This window comes from Mytilus galloprovincialis, chromosome 9 (assembly GCF_965363235.1).
Source record: "Mytilus galloprovincialis chromosome 9, xbMytGall1.hap1.1, whole genome shotgun sequence".
NCBI classification, from domain to species: domain Eukaryota; kingdom Metazoa; phylum Mollusca; class Bivalvia; order Mytilida; family Mytilidae; genus Mytilus; species Mytilus galloprovincialis.
In genome coordinates, this window is record NC_134846.1 from 14,957,472 (window position 1) to 14,976,055 (window position 18,584).

Here is an 18,584-nt window from a genome sequence, read left to right on the forward strand (position 1 = left end):
ATTTGCGTATTATTTATACCCCACATCTTCTTTTATTCGTATCTATAATATTTTTGTTCAAGTCGTTAGGTTGTTATCTCATTGGGGTATACCCCACATCTTCTTTTCTTCGTATCTATAATATTTTTGTTTAAGTCGTTAGGTTGCCATTTCATTGGCGTATACCCCACATCTTCTTTTATTCGTATCTATAATATTTTTGTTTAAGTCGTTAGGTTGCTATCTCATTGGCGTATACCCCACATCTTCTTTTATTCGTATCTATAATATTTTGTTTAAGTCGTTAGGTTGCCATTTCATTGGCGTATACCCCACATCTTCTTTTATTCGTATCTATAATATTTTTGTTCAAATCGTTGGGTTGCCATTTCATTGGCGTATACCCCACATCTTCTTTTATTCGTATGTATAATATTTTTGTTTAAGTCGTTAGGTTGCCATTTCATTGGCGTATACCCCACATCTTCTTTTATTCGTATTTATAATATTTTTGTTCAAGTCGTTGGGTCGATAAGCTATAAGAGTTAAACAGATTTTATTTTTTCCCAGAATTCAACAAATCGGGCTAAAACGTCACGACCCACTCGAGAATTCAACCAAAAAAGTTACAAATACTTGATTTTCTCCGTTATTAGAAGGAATATAAATTTAAAACTTTGCAAATGTGTTTTTTATGTTAAGATGAACATAATTAGATGATAAGTAAAAAATCGCGGAATTTCCCTTTAATAGTTCTTTGTTTCTAGCGAAGTGTTCTTGCCACTTATTCTGACCCATATTGCATATTATAGCTTGTTTTAGTACAGGAAACACTTATTTACGTTGTTCATTAAATGCTGGGCATCTTAGTAGGAAATGTATTAAGTCTTCCTGTTCTCAGATGATTCGACAAAGCATGCAGACATTTTTGCTCATCACTATTTCCATTAAACCTTAATTGAATATGTTCTTGTAATAGGTATGTTCCTGTCAGAAATCTGGTTTTAATGATCGCCTTTTTGACCTCGTATGATACTGGAGGTAATGTTCTCCATACGGGGTGGACTTCATGTATCTTAAGCATTTGGATGTTACAATGTTTCAGCCTGTGGATTTTCCTTCCATTTCTTTTTGTAAGAGGTTTGACCACTTATCATCAATGCTCCTGTTAGTATCTTTTTTCCAACGGATTTTTGAGGGCAGATGTTCTTTAAATTCTGCTATTGATGGCAGATTGTAGAAATTCAGGATTTCTTGTGCTCTTGAAAAGAAACATGGTCATTGTTGTTGTATTTCTTTCAAAGTAGTATTGTGGTTTTTGATTGTACCATTTCTCATTAAGCGTACTTCCGGTTGAACATTATTTATCTTTTGTCGGGGAAAAGTCAATATTCCCCATTTGTAAGTTTTAGCACGTTTAAAATCATAATTTTCAAGATCTACATTGATCCAATCTAAATTAAATCGATTTGAAATTGTCAAATGAAGTGAAAATATCTGAAATTATCTGTTTACACTTTTTGGCTTTTGCGCTTGGTGGCCTAGATCATGCCTTGATCATGTAACATACATGTGCTTTCAAAAGAAACGTTTAAATTGTTTAGAATACAGTTAATCTAACTGCGTCTCTGTATCATTGTGCCTCATTTGAAATTACTGTAATGGTAGCTGACTGCAGTGCAGGTCAGCTTGAATAATTTCTGGTGCACATTTTGTGCCTTACATGTATATGTGGGGGGGGGGGGGGATACACCTTATCGCTATTTGTCCGCCATTACTTGATATCACACAGGTTCCCATAAAATTTTGACATCATAAAGCGAAATATCTGACGCCACAATTGAAAAGTGATTGTTGTATGTGTCAAAAGTTCAAGCGGCCTGGTCAGCTGGGATTAGCGATAACGTGTATTTTGGGGTCTGATAGCGGATCCTGCTTACTGTTTTGTCAGATTCCGGTATCTCCTTACACTATGTATGTAACACGTTGGGAACAAATTCCCTGTATGGTGATTATACCTGTATAGAGGAATAATCCTTCTATAGAGGGATAAGATTATCTCTCTATAGAGGGGTATTTTTGTTTGCACTAGATTTAAAGCAAATTAGGGTAGAATGGCATTTTCTAGTTATATTGGCTATAATCTCTAGCATTATATGCATCAACATAGGCACTTTACTAAAATATGGGATAACCAGTTTTCTGCTAAAGTGACAAAACTTGCAATCTATTGTCTACCTATCTGAACACCTGATCAACATCAGAAGGAAAAATTGCCCTTTAAATTTCATGTTACAACATGTAAATCTAACAATAGAAATTCTGTTCAGTAAGGCTAAGTGAGTAGAATTTACCTGATCATCACAGCTTTCAATCATGGTGAACAATAGATTTTATATTTAGTCAGATAAGCAGCAAACTGGACATGTGCATATTAAACTAAGTACATCAATTGGTGCATCAACTGTTGCAGGTTACTGCCATAATAAGTAGAGAATGCCATTCTGCCCTATTTTGATTTAAATCCAGACTAAAGAAAAATACCCCTCTATAGAAGGATTATCCCTCTATACAGGTATAATCACCATATACAGCTGTAGAGGGTTTGTTCCCAACCTGTGTAAGCAATTCTCATTTTTTTTTGTAATTTCCCGTGTCCTGCTAGCATTCATTTCCCATTTTCACGGCACAATAATTTGACTTCACCATGTTCACGTGTCGTGCTTACAAAAAATCTGCCATCCCAAGTCAAGCTTAGACCCCAATGAGACCCACTATATGCAAGCTAGACTGTAAATAAACCTTTTTTGAAATCTTCTCTTGACCCATTATTCTGTGCCTCTGAACTATTGATGCCATACAACAATCAGACCCATGATTCTGTGCCTCTGAACTATTGACGTCATACAACAATCACTTGTCCATTAGGGCGTCAAATATTTTAACATTATTTCCATAAAAGTTGGAAGTAAGAGTTGTCTTTCTTTAATAATCACCTATTTATTAAGTAGTACAAATTTATTACTAGAAGAAGTGATTTTATTTTGTGGTAGTTTTAAATATAGAATACTAATGTTCCAGAGACTAATTATATTTCTAAAATTATCAGAACCAACATCTTTGTTGATAGGACATTATGTAGGATAACCAGGTCATTTCAGGTGATGACCTTGTACTGAATCTAGGATAATGACATAAAAATAACTTGTTTAAGTATCATTCCCGAAAATCACTTCTTTAATATCGCGAACAGTAGAATTTTACTACATAATCTGAAAGATGAAACCTTAAACTCTACAGGAAAAATACTCCCACTGTTTATAACATTTTTCCAACTAAAATAGAATTTGCAGCTAAATGATGGCATCAAAGGCATAAACCTTGCTACTTACATGACTTAAAAGAAGCAAAAAGTTCTTTTTTTTCAAATGAAAAGATTTTGTTTTGTCCTATGTGATTAAAATTTTGATAAAAATACAAAATCACAATTTGTGACAAAACTATGAATTTGCTACTCAAATAAGTGATTTAAAAATCACTTATTTCAATAAGTTCCCTGACTGATGACATTAAAACCTTACGTAACCCTATGTCATGTTATGACGATAATAATAAGGTTTATCATGTGAGGGTACACAAATCTGAAATTAATAATGAACATAATACATGATTTACTCCATTTGATGGTAATTAGTATAGCTACAAAATGAGATATGACGAATAAAGAATTCAAAGAAGGCTTGATTTTAAAATGACATTTGATACTCATGATACTTGATGATAAATGGTATTCTAACCCTCTTTAAGAGAGGCAGATGACACACTAGTTTAAATAATATACGTGTTGAAGGCTATTTTAATTTTTTGGTGTGACACCTTTCTACAAAGCCATATTTTCCCATGTTTTCCGTTGAGCTTTAAAAGATAATTAATTTTCATGTCTAAGTTTATAATGTGTACATTCAATCTTTAATCTTTGTCGTGATGAGTCGACAGAGTAATCTCTCTTGTTAACTATCCTCTCTTATAAGATTATAATCACCTATGTACAGACTATGCGAAATACGTCGGACCGTCGGACAAATCCGGTGAATAATGGATCGGTCTGGTAAAATTTTGTTGAATTCCGGTCCGAATGTCCGGTGTTTTTTTTCATGGAACATTCTAGCAAAATTGCCAAACGATCTCAAATTCATTTTCATCTTTATTATTCACCACAGCGATGTTTATTTTTTTCAACCGCTAGCTTTATGCCGAACATCGACAACCAGTAATGTGTAAATCCGGCTAAAAACATATCTGACTGTCAAAAACAACAATGGATGCCATCATTGGCACAACCCAATCGGAACAACTCAGCCTTTCTGGTTGCACGAAGAAAAACTATTGTACTGCGTAGCGAGAATGGCCGAGTAGTTACGATTGTGGCACAACCGGAAATGTAAATAAAACCGGATCAGATTCTGGGAACGGATAAGGATAATTCCGGGTTTGCCGATTTAAATACAATAAATGAATAAACATCCAAGCAGATCACAAAATTTAGCTATGAAATATAACCACAAGAATTGAAAACCAAAAGATATATGAAAAAGAAAGAAAAAACAGGAAATAATATTTTATACAGAAACTCTAGTAAATTATGTTTAGTTCACAAACATTGTCAAAATCCAATAAAATGGGACATTACTCTTCACTGAAATGCATTCAAGCAATTGTGCACAACTTTCATAACAATATCCCCTCTTGTTACATCATTTTGTTTTAATTTTTGCATTTCGGGGAGGAGTAGGGCACAACAAAGTCATATGTTTGTTGTTTTTTGTCGGATAATATACAATTAGATGTAAAAAAAAATTGGTCTGGTAAAATTTCATTCGGTCTGGTAAAGCTAGGATGCTTACCAGACCGAATGTCCTGTAAAAATAAAATTCATTCGCATAGTCTGCTATGTAGTTTCTCCTTTGTCATGCAGTGTTCTGTGTTCTCCCCAGAAATTTTGGATGACATCACATTTGGCGTAAAAAAACAACAATTTTTTTCAATGTTATTGTCACGTCACGGTGATGCTCTATTTGCTTATAAATGTTATTATTATCATTACTGAGAAAACAATTAAACTATTACCATGAAAACAGTTGTTTCAGTTTAATTATTTTTTTCCTCTTGTGCCAAATAAAAATATATCATTGCTGATTTAGCATTGCGGTACCTCAACGCTATATTTTCTTCCCGTGACGCTATAATAATTTCCGCGATGCTATAATTATTTTCAGGATGTTATTTTTCTCGTTTCTACATGGCAAAGTCATGTCCCAAATTTTGAACTTTCATCTAATTACCGCTTATGATCATGATCTTACAAAAATATCTTTAATTGTAATCCCTTCAAGTCAGACAATAGAGGCAATTTAGAGTGATTTAATAGGTGTTATTATTGCCCTTTGGGTGATAACTGTTTGGATACAAATACCCCAAGCTGTGATTATACCACGTGGTCTCGACAAGGAGAAAATGTAATCAGAATATCATAAACAAACAATTTTGTTCTCTTTTTTAAGAGAGGTTGAGCCATATCTTCTTATGATTATCAAAATATTAGTATTACTTAAATATCCTATTACTTTTTGTAAATCGAGATTGAACATTTTGTACTTTTTGTACTTTCTTTAGAAAGTGATCATAATTGGCTTTAGTTTATGTTTCATCCATTTAATGCATTAAAAACGTCATTTTCATTGCTGACCTCTCGTCCAACATTGTTTATTTTCATATTTTTCATTGCTTTCGGCGTCCATTGAATATTTTAGTGATAACTACTGTCAGAACCGAAACAGATATGACAAAAATCCACATTTTACATTAATAACTACATATGCACTAATCATTTTTTTTTCTAATGGCACAGTAGACAGAAAACAATGATACTTAAACAGTCTGCACCGTTAGCCACTAGTCCGATGCCCCAGACTAGTAAATATTGATTTGGACTAGTGAAAATTTTCCAAATTTTATATAGTCTGATAGGGACAATTTTTTATATTTAATTTACGGACTAGTAGATGAAAAAGTTTTTGGCACAGACTGCTTAAAGAGAGAAAAATAAGCATTAACAGACTATTTGTTAGATAACTTTGTTAAAAATATATATTATTTTGATAAAAAGAAACAACTTAGACCATGTAGACTAATTCATTGAGTACCATGAACAAATATATTTCATAGACATGATAAAGAAAAAGTTTTTTAATTTAAATTTATTGCTATATGATGCTTTCTCTTCCCTTTATTTTTTTTGGAAAGTTTGCTATAGCTTGCTATAGCAATAAACTTTCTTATTCATCAGCCTCTAACCAGAAGTGACAGGTTATCATACTTTAGGAAGTGTGTCCTACTTCTAGACAATGTAGTACTGGTGTTTGAAAACTAATGCTAGAAAGATGATTTTGAAATTTTGAGCTTTCCAATTTTAATGACATCTACATCTACATGGGTAATCCGTAAAGAGTCGGTTGACTCATCACACGAATGTATTAAAATTAAAGTTGTGTCATCCAAAATGTGCTCTTTTAAAATCATATGTACAGGTGCCAGTGCAGATAAAAACATGTGTGTGCTGATTTACGGATATCTGTGTGCTGTGAGGTTGGTTTTGAATGCCTCATAGTCATCAATGTCCAATAAGCTAGGCGGTAGTTCATTCCAGTTTGTGATGGTTCTTACGAAGAAGCTATGTTTTCTTTGTTCAGAACTTGATCCTAATCTGACAAATCGTCGTTGATGGAACTGACGTGTCATTCTTGCTGGTGTCATCAAGTATTCTGGAATCGGAATAGCAATAAGTTGGTGGATCACTTTGTGAAACAGGAGTAAACGTGATGTTTTTCGTCTCTCCTGTAATTGTGGTAGTTTAAGGTCCTCTAATAAAGATGTTACTATGCCCGGGTCTCGAAAATACTCATGCCTGATAAATCTGGCTGCTCTCCTTTGGACCATTTCTAGCTGTTGTATGTGTTTTTGGAGATGCGGGTCCCAGACACTGCTAGCATATTCTAGTGTTGGTCGTACAAGTGTTATGTATGCCTGACGCTTTATATTCATTGGGCATTTACTAAGATTCCGCCGTATAAAGCCTAAAGTTTTATTTGCCTTTGTAGTGATATTTCCGATGTGGTCATTCCATGATAAAGTGCTAGATAGCTCCACTCCTAGGTATGGATTGTGGTTGACTGTTCCAAGGATGTGTCCCTCCATATCATATGGGTAGATTATTGGTTGTCGTCCTGTTGTTATACGTAATACAAAACATTTCGTTGGATTAAAAATCATTTGCCATTTTTTAGTCCAGTTAACCACAGTGGTCAGGTCCTGCTGGAGTTGAAGACAATGGCTCATTGATTGAACAGCTACATGTACGTAGATTAGGCTATCATCTGCAAATAATCTAATTGATGATTTAATGTCAATACCCATGTCGTTGATATACAAGAGGAACATAATTAACGGCCCAAGCACTGTGCCCTGTGGTACACCAGATTTTACATTTACAGATGATGATTCATCGCCGTCTACTAGTACTTTCTGCTGTCTAGTTGTTAACCAAGACTTCAGCCACCCGTGGATGTCTCCTCTGACTCCATAGTGGTCTAGTTTATGGAGGAGTCTGATGTGGGGTACGGTGTCAAAAGCTTTACTAAAGTCGAGTATCAATAAGTCAGTTTGTTGTTTGGAATCTAAATACCTGCTTATTTCTTCAACTGTAATAATAAGCTGTGTTTCACATGATCTCTTTTGCCGAAATCCATGTTGGAAGTCTGCAAGGATCTTATAACATTCTAAGTGTTCCATGATGTGTTTAAAGATTATATGCTCCATTACTTTACACGGTACTGATGTAAGCGATACCGGTCTATAATTTACTGGTTTTGATCTATCTCCTTTCTTGAAAAGTGCTGTTATGTTTGCAGTAGTCCAATCGTGAGGGACTTGTTTTAGACATAATGATCTTTCAAATATATGTTTCAGATAAGGTGATATTTCATCAGCTGTTTCCTTTAATATTCTGCAAGATATTTTATCTGGACCACTAGCTTTATTGATATTTAGTTGTTTTAGTAGTTTTGCTATTCCCTTTTCTTCAATTTTGATGTCATACAGCTTGAATTAAAATATACTGAATTTTTATCGATAAACCAAATAATTCAACTTCATTTTGAAAATGGCGAACAAACAATAGTTCTCAGATCTGCGCTTTGCGGAAAGTAAAATCAATATAGCAGGAGACAGCAGTTTCTAAGTTATACTTTTATCAGTATTCTCCAGACATGCGTCAGATCCATATATGTGTTCCTCCAGGCGGGAGTACTATAATCCCAGTTTCAAAGGTTTCATACCTTCCTCCGGTTAAAGAAAATTAATAACGTGTTTAAAATATTTCATGAATGAATTTTTTTGACGCTGACTACGATTTTTACAAAGGTTTATTCAATACGTTAAACATGTAAAAGCCCATGAGTATCGAAAGTATTATGGTATATCATCTAATTTCGGCCCACAACAACCTCGTACTATAATAAACTCGGCCTTTTACATATTAGGCATTACAAAATGGGATTATAACAAATTTCGTAATTAGACTACTTGCTATTAAAACTCATAAAAAAAGTTTTTGCTCAGTTCGTATTATTTTTTTTCGTGGGGTCTATTTACATGATTTAGGTGTATTTTGAGGGGCCAACAGAAGGGAGCAAATAACTTTAGAAGCCTATGGGATTTTTTTTTTAAATTTTCAAATGACTATATCTTGAAAACAGTAAGTGATGCACACATGGTTTTCAGTTGTGATCACAGGAGTGACAGGACCATAAAATAAAGTTAAGGTTGAGTCCATGGGGTCACCCAACCCAACCCCTCATGTTTGATAACTTAAAAACTGTCATGATCCCCACCCCTAAACCATATATATTCTTGTATGGTACAAAAAAACAAATCAAATGAAATAAAAGGCGAGTCCCCTGGGGTCACCCCCACCCCCTTGTTGTTAGAGAACTGGTAAACAGTTGAGATCCCCACCTACATTATAAACCATATATATTTTTGTATGTGGCAACAACACAAATCAAATGTAATAAATTGGAAGTCCTTTTGGGTCAGTCCCACCCCCTCATGTTTGAGAACTTGGAAACAGTCGAGATACCCACCCCTAAACCATATATATTTTTGTATGGGCAACAAAACAAATCAAATTATATATAGTGGGAGTCCCTCTGGCATTTGTCTGGGTCATCCCCACCCCCTTATGTTTTAGAACTTTTAAACAGCTGAAATCCCCACCTTTTAACCATATATATATTCTTGTATTGGACAATAAAACAAATCAAATGAAATTGAAGGCGAGTCCCCAGGGGTCACTCCCACCCCCTTGTTGTTTGAGAACTTTTAAAGAGTTGAGATCCCCACCCATAAACCAAATATATTTTTGTATGGGGCAACAAAACAAATCAATTGAAATAAAATTGGAGTACCTTTGGGTCAGCCCCACCCCTCCTACTTGAGAACTTGGAAATGGTCAAGATCCCCACCCCATAACCATATATATTCTTGTACTGGACAATAAAACAAATCAAATGAAATTGAAGGCGAGTCCCCAGGGGTCACTCCCACCCACTTGTTGTTTGAGATCTTTTAAATGGTTGAGATCCCTGTACATAAACCATATATATTTTTGTATGGGACAATAAAATAAATCAAATGAAATATAGAAGTCCACCAGGGTGACCCAACCCCCCTTTTTTTGAAAACTAGTATTAAACAGTCGAAATCCCCACCTCTAAACCATATATATTCTTTTATGGGGCAACAAAACCAATCAAATGAAATATAGTGGGAGTCCCTCTGGGTCAACCCAAACCCCCTTATGTTTGAGAACTTTTAAATGGCTGAGATCCCCACCCCTTAACCATATATATTCTTGTATTGGACAATAAAACAAATAAAATGAAATAAATGTATAAGGAGAGTCCCTCAGTGTCACCCCACCCCATCCTGTTTTGAGAACTTGTATACTGTCAAGATCCACCCCCTTCTTTTCGAAAACTGAAAACTGTTGAAATCTCCACACTGAAACCACATATATTCTTGTACGGAATAATAAAACAAATCAGATGAAATAAAAGGCTAGTCCCTTAGGGTCACTCTTACCCCTATCTCCTGCCTGTTTGAGAACTTGTAAACTGTCTAGATCCCCCCCTCCCCATAAATCATGAATATTACTGAACATGATTTCAAGAAGATTTGAATGACATACAGGTGTAATACCTAGACGTCACTTGTGCATATCACTTTACTAAACCAGACCAATTTGTATTGGACTTTGCCAAATGTCAGGCGACCCTTGGAATGACTAATTTTGAGAGACTTGTTGGGGGGACTTCCAAGCAGCATCCTGTTACAATTATTTCTTGATAAAGTTTTTTTTCTTTCAAAAAGTTAACCATGCAATCTAAAAATGACACATTTACAATCTTTTTGAAATATTACAATCTACCGTTTCAAACTTTCCACAGGTGCTATTCAGCACTTTGATTATAAGAACCAGTGTTTTTTCCTACATATTTAGTGCAATGGTATCTATACAGGTTGCACTATAATAAACCATTCATTCATTTAGCTGGGTAGGTAGGGTAACAGAAATGTGTCTGAAAATAAACAATGTTTGATAAGAGATTGGGAATGAATATGACGCTTTTAATGCATAAAATGGATTAAATAAAACTAAAGCAAATTATGATCACTGTCTAACATGTCTAAAGAAGTATAAAATCTGTTTAGCTCAAAATCAAAATTTTCGATCTCTATAGAAAAGTAGTACCAGCATGACCGGAAGAGCATGAAGAGACAGAAAGTATTTTCTGGAAAGTTGCAAAAAAAAAAACGAGCAAACATTTTTTTAAAGAGAAAAATCATTTCAATCTTTGAAATTCCGTAATTCAAAATGTAGATTTCGAATTGTTTTCTAAAATTGTGATTGCATGGTTTTCATGTCGAAATGGGCAAATGCAGCTAGACCACGTGGTATTAGTCATGGCACAAGTGTCAGCTTGGGGTATTCACTCCAAACAGTTTCACCCAAAGGGCAATTAATACCTATTTAATCACTCTTAATTGCCTCTTTTGTCCAAATTGAAGGGACTACAATTAAAGGTGATATAATTTTTATGATCATAAGCGGTAATTAGATGAAAGTTCAAAATTTAGGACATGGATTTGCGATATTGAAACAAGAAAATAGCATCTTCAAAATAATTAGCGTTGTGGAAATTATAATAGCATGACGGGGAAAAAGTATAGCGTTGTGGTACTGCGACGCTAAAACCGGCTGGGGAGAACACTGTCATGTTTGTACTTAAATATTGTAGGTGGTACTTTTTAGAAAAAATAATAAAGTAAAAAATGTATCAAGAAGAAATTTTTATTTTTTTTAAATTGTATAATCAAGTAGTCATGGTAATTGAAATAATATGAAAAATATTTACAAAAAGATGTCTGTTATTCCAGTAATGAGTGTATTTTCTGTTTTCTGTTTTCCAGAAAGCTAGCCATGTCACAGTTTGCGACTCCAAAGAATCCACCCTGGGCAAGACAGTCTGGTATGTTATAGGTTCAAAAAAATTCTTAAGAAATATAGCTAAAGACATGATAGAGCATTACTTCACATTATACATGTGTGTAAAGTCACATAATTGTTTAAAAGTCAAATTCAAATTTAACAAAAAGGTGGAATATGTTTTAATACATACAGTCAGAGCTCAGACATAAATAAGTCTGAATCTGCTTTTGACTTATAGATGTCTAAATTTGTAAGTTTTAGGATTTGTCTCCCTTTAATGCAAGACAAAATACGACTTAAATAAGTCAAATATTGTTAAGCAAGAAATGATTGACCAGAATCGAAAAGTTGCAAATATCAACTCCTACAAGTCGATAAGTTACCAAAATTGGTCAACTTCAAGACCCACGCATACTTATAAAAAGGTCATGCATCTAAATCAAATAATGACAACATTGAAAGCCAATGCCTTGTCTTCTAAAGAAAAATATGAATGAGAGTCTGAAAAATCGGGGATCATGTTAATTAACCTTACAATTTCTTTATGAGAAACTCCTATCTTTTATACTAATCTTTAAAAAAGTATACCAGTTGCTGGATCAGGTACATGCATTATTATCCTAGCTTGAATTCCTCGTACTATAATTAACCAGCCGCTTTTCTGTATTCAGTGACAGCTCTTGTTAGAAATGTATCAAATTTGTGAACAACTCAGGATAGGTGTCAGTGACGGTGTGTAGGTAGAAACTGTGAAAAACATGATGAAAAAAAAAATGTCAAAAGAAGATAATTTATCAATTTTAGAAGAGATCCTCAGTACTTGTTGTCTGTTATATTTTACTGATTGATAAAAACGATATAAAAAAATACACAGAGGACTTTGTTTAATAATTTCCCATACTTTATAATTAACAGAAAACTCTTTTCATCATGTTCATATGACTTTTAGGTAATAAAGCCAAAAATCACGAGTGGTTCTAATTGAATTACATTAAAGGCTTAAGCAAAGAAACTGCTTGTACTTTGAGTGATAAGAGTTGAACGTGTATACCAGTAATTAGGCTTAAATATAGAGAATTCATTTTTTGAAGTTTTGAAATGTTTGTCAACAATAAAGTTTTTTGATAATAAATTTAAAGTTTAAACATTAATTTAACGATGTTTTGTCTTGTTTACCTTTGTTTGTCTTTATTTTGAGTCCTTTAAAATCATATATTATTTCATGCATTTATTACATGTATTATGTGATTATGTGATTTTGAAAAATGGATTTTTTTAGACTAATTCATTGAATTTCAGGAAAATCTGCATGTACACATGTATGTTTATGTAGAAAATATCAGAATGCAAGTTCTTATATATATTATTGCAATACTCACTCTAACTCATTATTCACATTAATAAAAAAGACTTGAATTTACTGTATAAAGTATTTGTATTTTAGCAAAAGAACAAATTTTATCTACTTATTATAACATACCATATTTTTCTTAAGAAGAAAACCCTAACATATATATTTGTATGTCCTCAGACGACATAGACTAAAAAATTTCGAAAACTTGTTTTCAGCTACGCCAGATATGAACACTGTTTCTACACCAAATTCTATTTCTATGGCACAACAGCAGGCACAATCCATAATGCAGGCACAACAGTCCCCCTCAATCATGCAACAGTCTCCCATGATGCAGCAGTCTCCTACAGTGTATTGTATGGGGACAACTACCCCCACATTACAGACTCCACAGTATGCCACACAACAGTTGTTAGGGTTACAGGTAGCTCACTTACAATAACACGTCATCATTACATTAAAGATAGTAAATTCATATGAAAATAAGGAGATATGGTATGATTGCCAATGAGGCAACTAATCCACCAAAGTTCAAATGCTCCATTAGTCTTAAATTTTTAGCTTCACATTTGTTTTATCAGCACCACTAAAAAAACCTTTAAAAAATATTTAATTTTATGAAATTAGATTACTTTGGAAAGCAATCGGTATATGAAATGATATTTCATTGTTTTGTCATAAAATTAAGATGAGTACATTTTTAAATTTGATAATATTTTTCAACTTTTATAATCTGTTTAATAGATGTAGCTCAAAATATTGAAAATTTTGACAGTGATTCTGGTTGATATAGATTTCCCCAAACTTTGACGAAACATTTGTAAATGTAAGATTTTACTGCTGTACAAGAAGTTTAACAATGTAGAAGACTATTCACTGAATCTCAAATTATTAGATTATTTTCATGACTTTTTACAGCAGCAAGCATTGCAACAGCAAGGTCCACCACAAATCATTCCACAGCCAGGGATAGCTATCCCTACAACCCTAGCCTCAAATCAACAGGTAGCACCAGTCAGTTACCCTAATCCCAGGCAAGTTCAGCAGGCAACACCACCTAAACAACGAGTCTTCACTGGTACAGTCACCAAGCTTCATGACAACTTTGGTTTTGTTGATGAAGATGTTTTCTTCCAGACAAGGTAATTATATATAATTAGGTGCCACCAAGATAGTTTACTATATTTGGTGATTTTCGTGGTACTGAAAGACCAGAAATATAATTAAACAGATAAAATGCATTTGGTGTATTTATAACATGCTAGACAAAACCCAAAACTAAGGCACAGCGATTTTATTACTGTTTTTGGTGTAAAATTTAGTGACATCTTCAACACAAAGTCAAAACTGATACACTTAGTTCAAGACAGTCCTGCCACCATTCCATGCTAAATATTGTTCATACGACATCAGTACAATGAGAAATACAGACTATATATATGGCAAAAAGAGCTTTCAAATCTGTTCCAGTACATTCAAAATAACATTAAAGAGGTCATGAGTAAAAACTGGTGATGTCATTGATTATGGGGTCATTCACTGTAAAAACTGGTGATGTCATTGATTATGGGGTCATTCACTGTAAAAACTGGTGATGTCATTGATTATTGGGTCATTCACTGTGAAAAGTTTCTGAGATTCAATAGTTATTATTTATTTACCTGTGCACTTTATTTTTGAAGCTTGTTTCATGTATGTTACATTTCATTTGAAATGAAGGTTAATTTAAGAATGCCAATCAAAATAATGTATTATGATAGAACATACATGTTATTATATGTATATGTTTATGACAGGGAAATAGATCAGATTATTATCCTTGTATTTTTTTGCAGTTGTGTAAAAGGTCTGATTCCAAAAGTTGGTGAGAGAGTGTTAGTAGAAGCCACCTACAATCCTAACATGCCATTTAAATGGAATGCCACAAGAATACAACTTCTTCCTAATCAGGTAACATACTCAACAATTGATAGAAATATGACATTTAAAAACACTGGTAACACTTCTGAAATATTATATTCCATATTGTAGTCATTTTTTAAGGGGGAAATTGTTTTTTAGAGGGCTATTGCAGCTGAAACATAAAATAATAAAAATTTTCACTGAATCAGATGTCGATTTGAACAGATTACATGTATAATGTGTTAATTGAAATAATTGAAAAAATAAAGATAGGTCCTTGAGATACAGGCATTTGAGAAAAATCTTTGTACTTTTATGAAATATATTGGAATTATTGAATGTTAAATAAATGTAAAAAATATTAGAATTTCAAAATATATATAAATAATCTTGTAGTTTCCTTACCTTGTAAATTAAAAAACAATATCAAGAAATATACTGTTCAAAAGCATATCTTTTTTTTTCGTATCCTTAACCCTTTTCTATAAACTTGTCTAATATATTCAAACATCATAAAAGATCCTACCATTGAAAATACAACTACCGTCTTTTGGTGTGTATAGTGCGCATTTGTGTATAGTACGCACCCCCTTTGTGGTGCAAGAAACGAGAGAAAAAAGTTAATTGGTCATATAATACTCCTAGACATTTTCAGAAAAGTTACAGCTTCAAAATCGGCAAACAGGAAGTTTATCTGTAAACAGGAAGTTTTTTTAAATGGACAGCAATGTCGGAGAATTCCGTACTGAATAAGTAGTTAATATGAATTTGAAAATATTCTATCAAATGAATAAGAATTTTATTAGATTGAGCTAAATATTTTAATCCAAATTTAATAAATGGTTTGAGTATCAAGGACAAGATTAAATGTCCAAATTATTGTTCTGATTCAAACAATAAAATAATTACAAATCAGTCTAATAATTATAATTAATGTCATTAGTGCTGTAATAAATTGTTAAAATTTCATTGTTTTTATTTTTTGTTTGATGATTCTAGCTGTTAATCTGGATTATCACACCTCAATCAACGGGTCTTATCAATGTCAAAACAAATCAATGACAGGTTGACCTTGTTCCTACTTAAATTCGTTCAGGTTACAATTATGGGATTATCATGTTTTCAATCATAATTTCTTGAATAGTTTTAAACAGTTGTTTAAAAGTTGAAAAGTTACAAAGTAAATACGTATTTTTCCTAATAAATTTTTCATAGAGTAACTGTAAATCATCATTTTACAATATTAAGTCACATGACTGACCCACATGACTTTCGATCACCTGATCAATTCATTAGAAAAAATGGCGGTTTATCTTTTCAAAACGAGCGTGGTTTATTCAATTTTCATACACTTTTCTTCAACTCTCTATGATGAACACATACAAAAACAGTAAGTTATGACAGCAAGGAACACATAGGCTAATTTTTTTTTTTTTTTTTTTTAACGATAACAAATATTTTTATTCAATTATTTCCTGCTATATAAATACCTAAGTAGCCCAGGTCGCATACTTAGGGACCCCTGTTTTTTAACAGCCTCACTTGACCAGGGAAAATATCAAATGAGTTTAAACTTCCCATAGTTTTACATAAGTATACATTTAAAAATAACCAATACAATTGATTTTACCTGATACGCATCACTGGCACTGTAATACATTAACGTATATCCGGTTCACTGACTTACATTATACATGTGTTGATTTAAACGTGAAAACTATATATTTGATTGAAAAAAAAAATAATAGTTATAGTTAGAATTGGAAATTATTGAATTAATGTGAATGAACAAAAGTTGAAATGATTCTGTGACTTACGTATGGATTATAAAAGTATAAAGCACATAGGCTAATTTAATCGACAGCAAAAGCTTTATTGTGTCTTTATTAAGAATTGGCAAATTTCCGGATTGCAAAACAGATGGACAAATTTACACAATAAACGTAACTGCAAAGATATGAAATGTATTTTATTTGAATAAAACATGACAAATCAAGAACAATACATTATATATTACAATTATAACATGTAAAACATAAAAAAACAATCGAGGTTTTAGCAAAAATATTCTGTACTCTTCACTTCACTTTTTTTTTGAAATTTCTTTGTCGGAGTTTGGACCTGAAAAAAAGACTTAGAAATTGTTTGTAGTCATGTATAACAAGCACCCCTCTTACAAGAAACACGACCTAGGGTATAAATGTGCGCATTATACATACCAAAAGACGGTAAACATCTATGACAGTACAAATTCCTGTTGTTCATAATAAAAGCTTAATGTTTTCTAGAACTTTATTTTAAAATCTTTAAGATCACTTTAATGGCTAAAGTGTCAGGTTTATTTATTTATTTATCTTTTTTGTCTTGATCATTTCAGCAAGGATCAAACCAAGGAAAACCAAGTGTAATGGGACAGTCTGTACCGTCATCTTTAATGGGAGATAACCCAGGTAAGTTCTTAAACTAAAGAAACCAATAAAACCAAGTGTTATGGGACAGTCTGTACCGTCATCTTTAATGGGAGATAACCCAGGTAAGTTCTTAAACTAAAGAAACCAATAAAACCAAGTGTAATGGGACAGTCTGTACCGTCATCATTAATGGGAGATAACCCAGGTAAGTTCTTAAACTAAAGAAACCAATAAAACCAAGTGTAATGGGACAGTCTGTACCGTCATCATTAATGGGAGATAACCCAGGTAAGTTCTTAAACTAAAGAAACCAATAAAACCAAGTGTTATGGGACAGTCTGTACCGTCATCTTTAATGGGAGATAACCCAGGTAAGTTCTTAAACTAAAGAAACCAATAAAACCAAGTGTAATGGGACAGTCTGTACCGTCATCTTTAATGGGAGATAACCCAGGTAAGTTCTTAAACTAAAGAAACCAATAAAACCAAGTGTAATGGGACAGTCTGTACCGTCATCATTAATGGGAGATAACCCAGGTAAGTTCTTAAACTAAAGAAACCAATAAAACCAAGTATGGGACAGTCTGTACCGTCATCTTTAATGGGAGATAACCCAGGTAAGTTCTTAAACTAAAGAAACCAATAAAACCAAGTGTAATGGGACAGTCTGTACCGTCATCTTTAATGGGAGATAACCCAGGTAAGTTCTTAAACTAAAGAAACCAATAAAACCAAGTGTAATGGGACAGTCTGTACCGTCATCTTTAATGGGAGATAACCCAGGTAAGTTCTTAAACTAAAGAAACCAATAAAACCAAGTGTAATGGGACAGTCTGTACCGTCATCTTTAATGGGAGATAACCCAGGTAAGTTCTTAAACTAAAGACACCAATAAAACCAAGTGTAATGGGACAGTCTGTACCGTCATCTTTAATGGGAGATAACCCAGGTAAGTTCTTAAACTAAAGAAACCAATAAAATTGAGAATGGAATGTATGACTCCCATTCTGTTCAAACAATAGACTTTAAAATTGCTATTTAAAATTGCCATACCCTGCTTTTCTGCTTAGCATGCAGCATAAGGGAGTAAGCGAAAAGACTGTTTGGCTCGAAGACATGTCTACCAACGGGCTGTTACCTTGTGAACTAGCACTTTGAAAATTCCGCTCAGCACTTTCAGTCTTAGTACAAAGTGGTGTTATTATTCATATTACGATTATTTATTCCCATACTGTATATGCATTTAATTTGCCACTGGAGCCATCCACCATCATTATCAAGTTGTCAAACTGAAAAAACAACATTTAACTTTATCTTTAATAGAACTTAT

General features: G+C 33.2%; 1 protein-coding gene across 2 annotated transcripts in view; it reads left to right on the plus strand.

Annotated features, from left to right (window-relative positions):
- Positions 1-1,312: 1,312 nt before the first annotated feature.
- The window catches only part of LOC143044494 (cell division cycle and apoptosis regulator protein 1-like), a 42,414-nt gene continuing 25,142 nt past the window's right edge, over positions 1,313-18,584 (plus strand). The window contains exons 1-6 of one of the 2 annotated variants that reach the window (XM_076216547.1): positions 1,313-1,380; positions 11,569-11,627; positions 13,157-13,365; positions 13,860-14,083; positions 14,777-14,891; positions 17,221-17,293. In XM_076216547.1, coding sequence (XP_076072662.1) covers positions 11,579-11,627; positions 13,157-13,365; positions 13,860-14,083; positions 14,777-14,891; positions 17,221-17,293 — 670 coding nt within the window. In that variant the 5' untranslated portion in view covers positions 1,313-1,380; positions 11,569-11,578. Of the gene's footprint in view, positions 1,381-11,568; positions 11,628-13,156; positions 13,366-13,859; positions 14,084-14,776; positions 14,892-17,220; positions 17,294-18,115; positions 18,204-18,584 lie in introns of those variants that run through there. The other variant, XM_076216548.1, reaches the window with a different exon arrangement.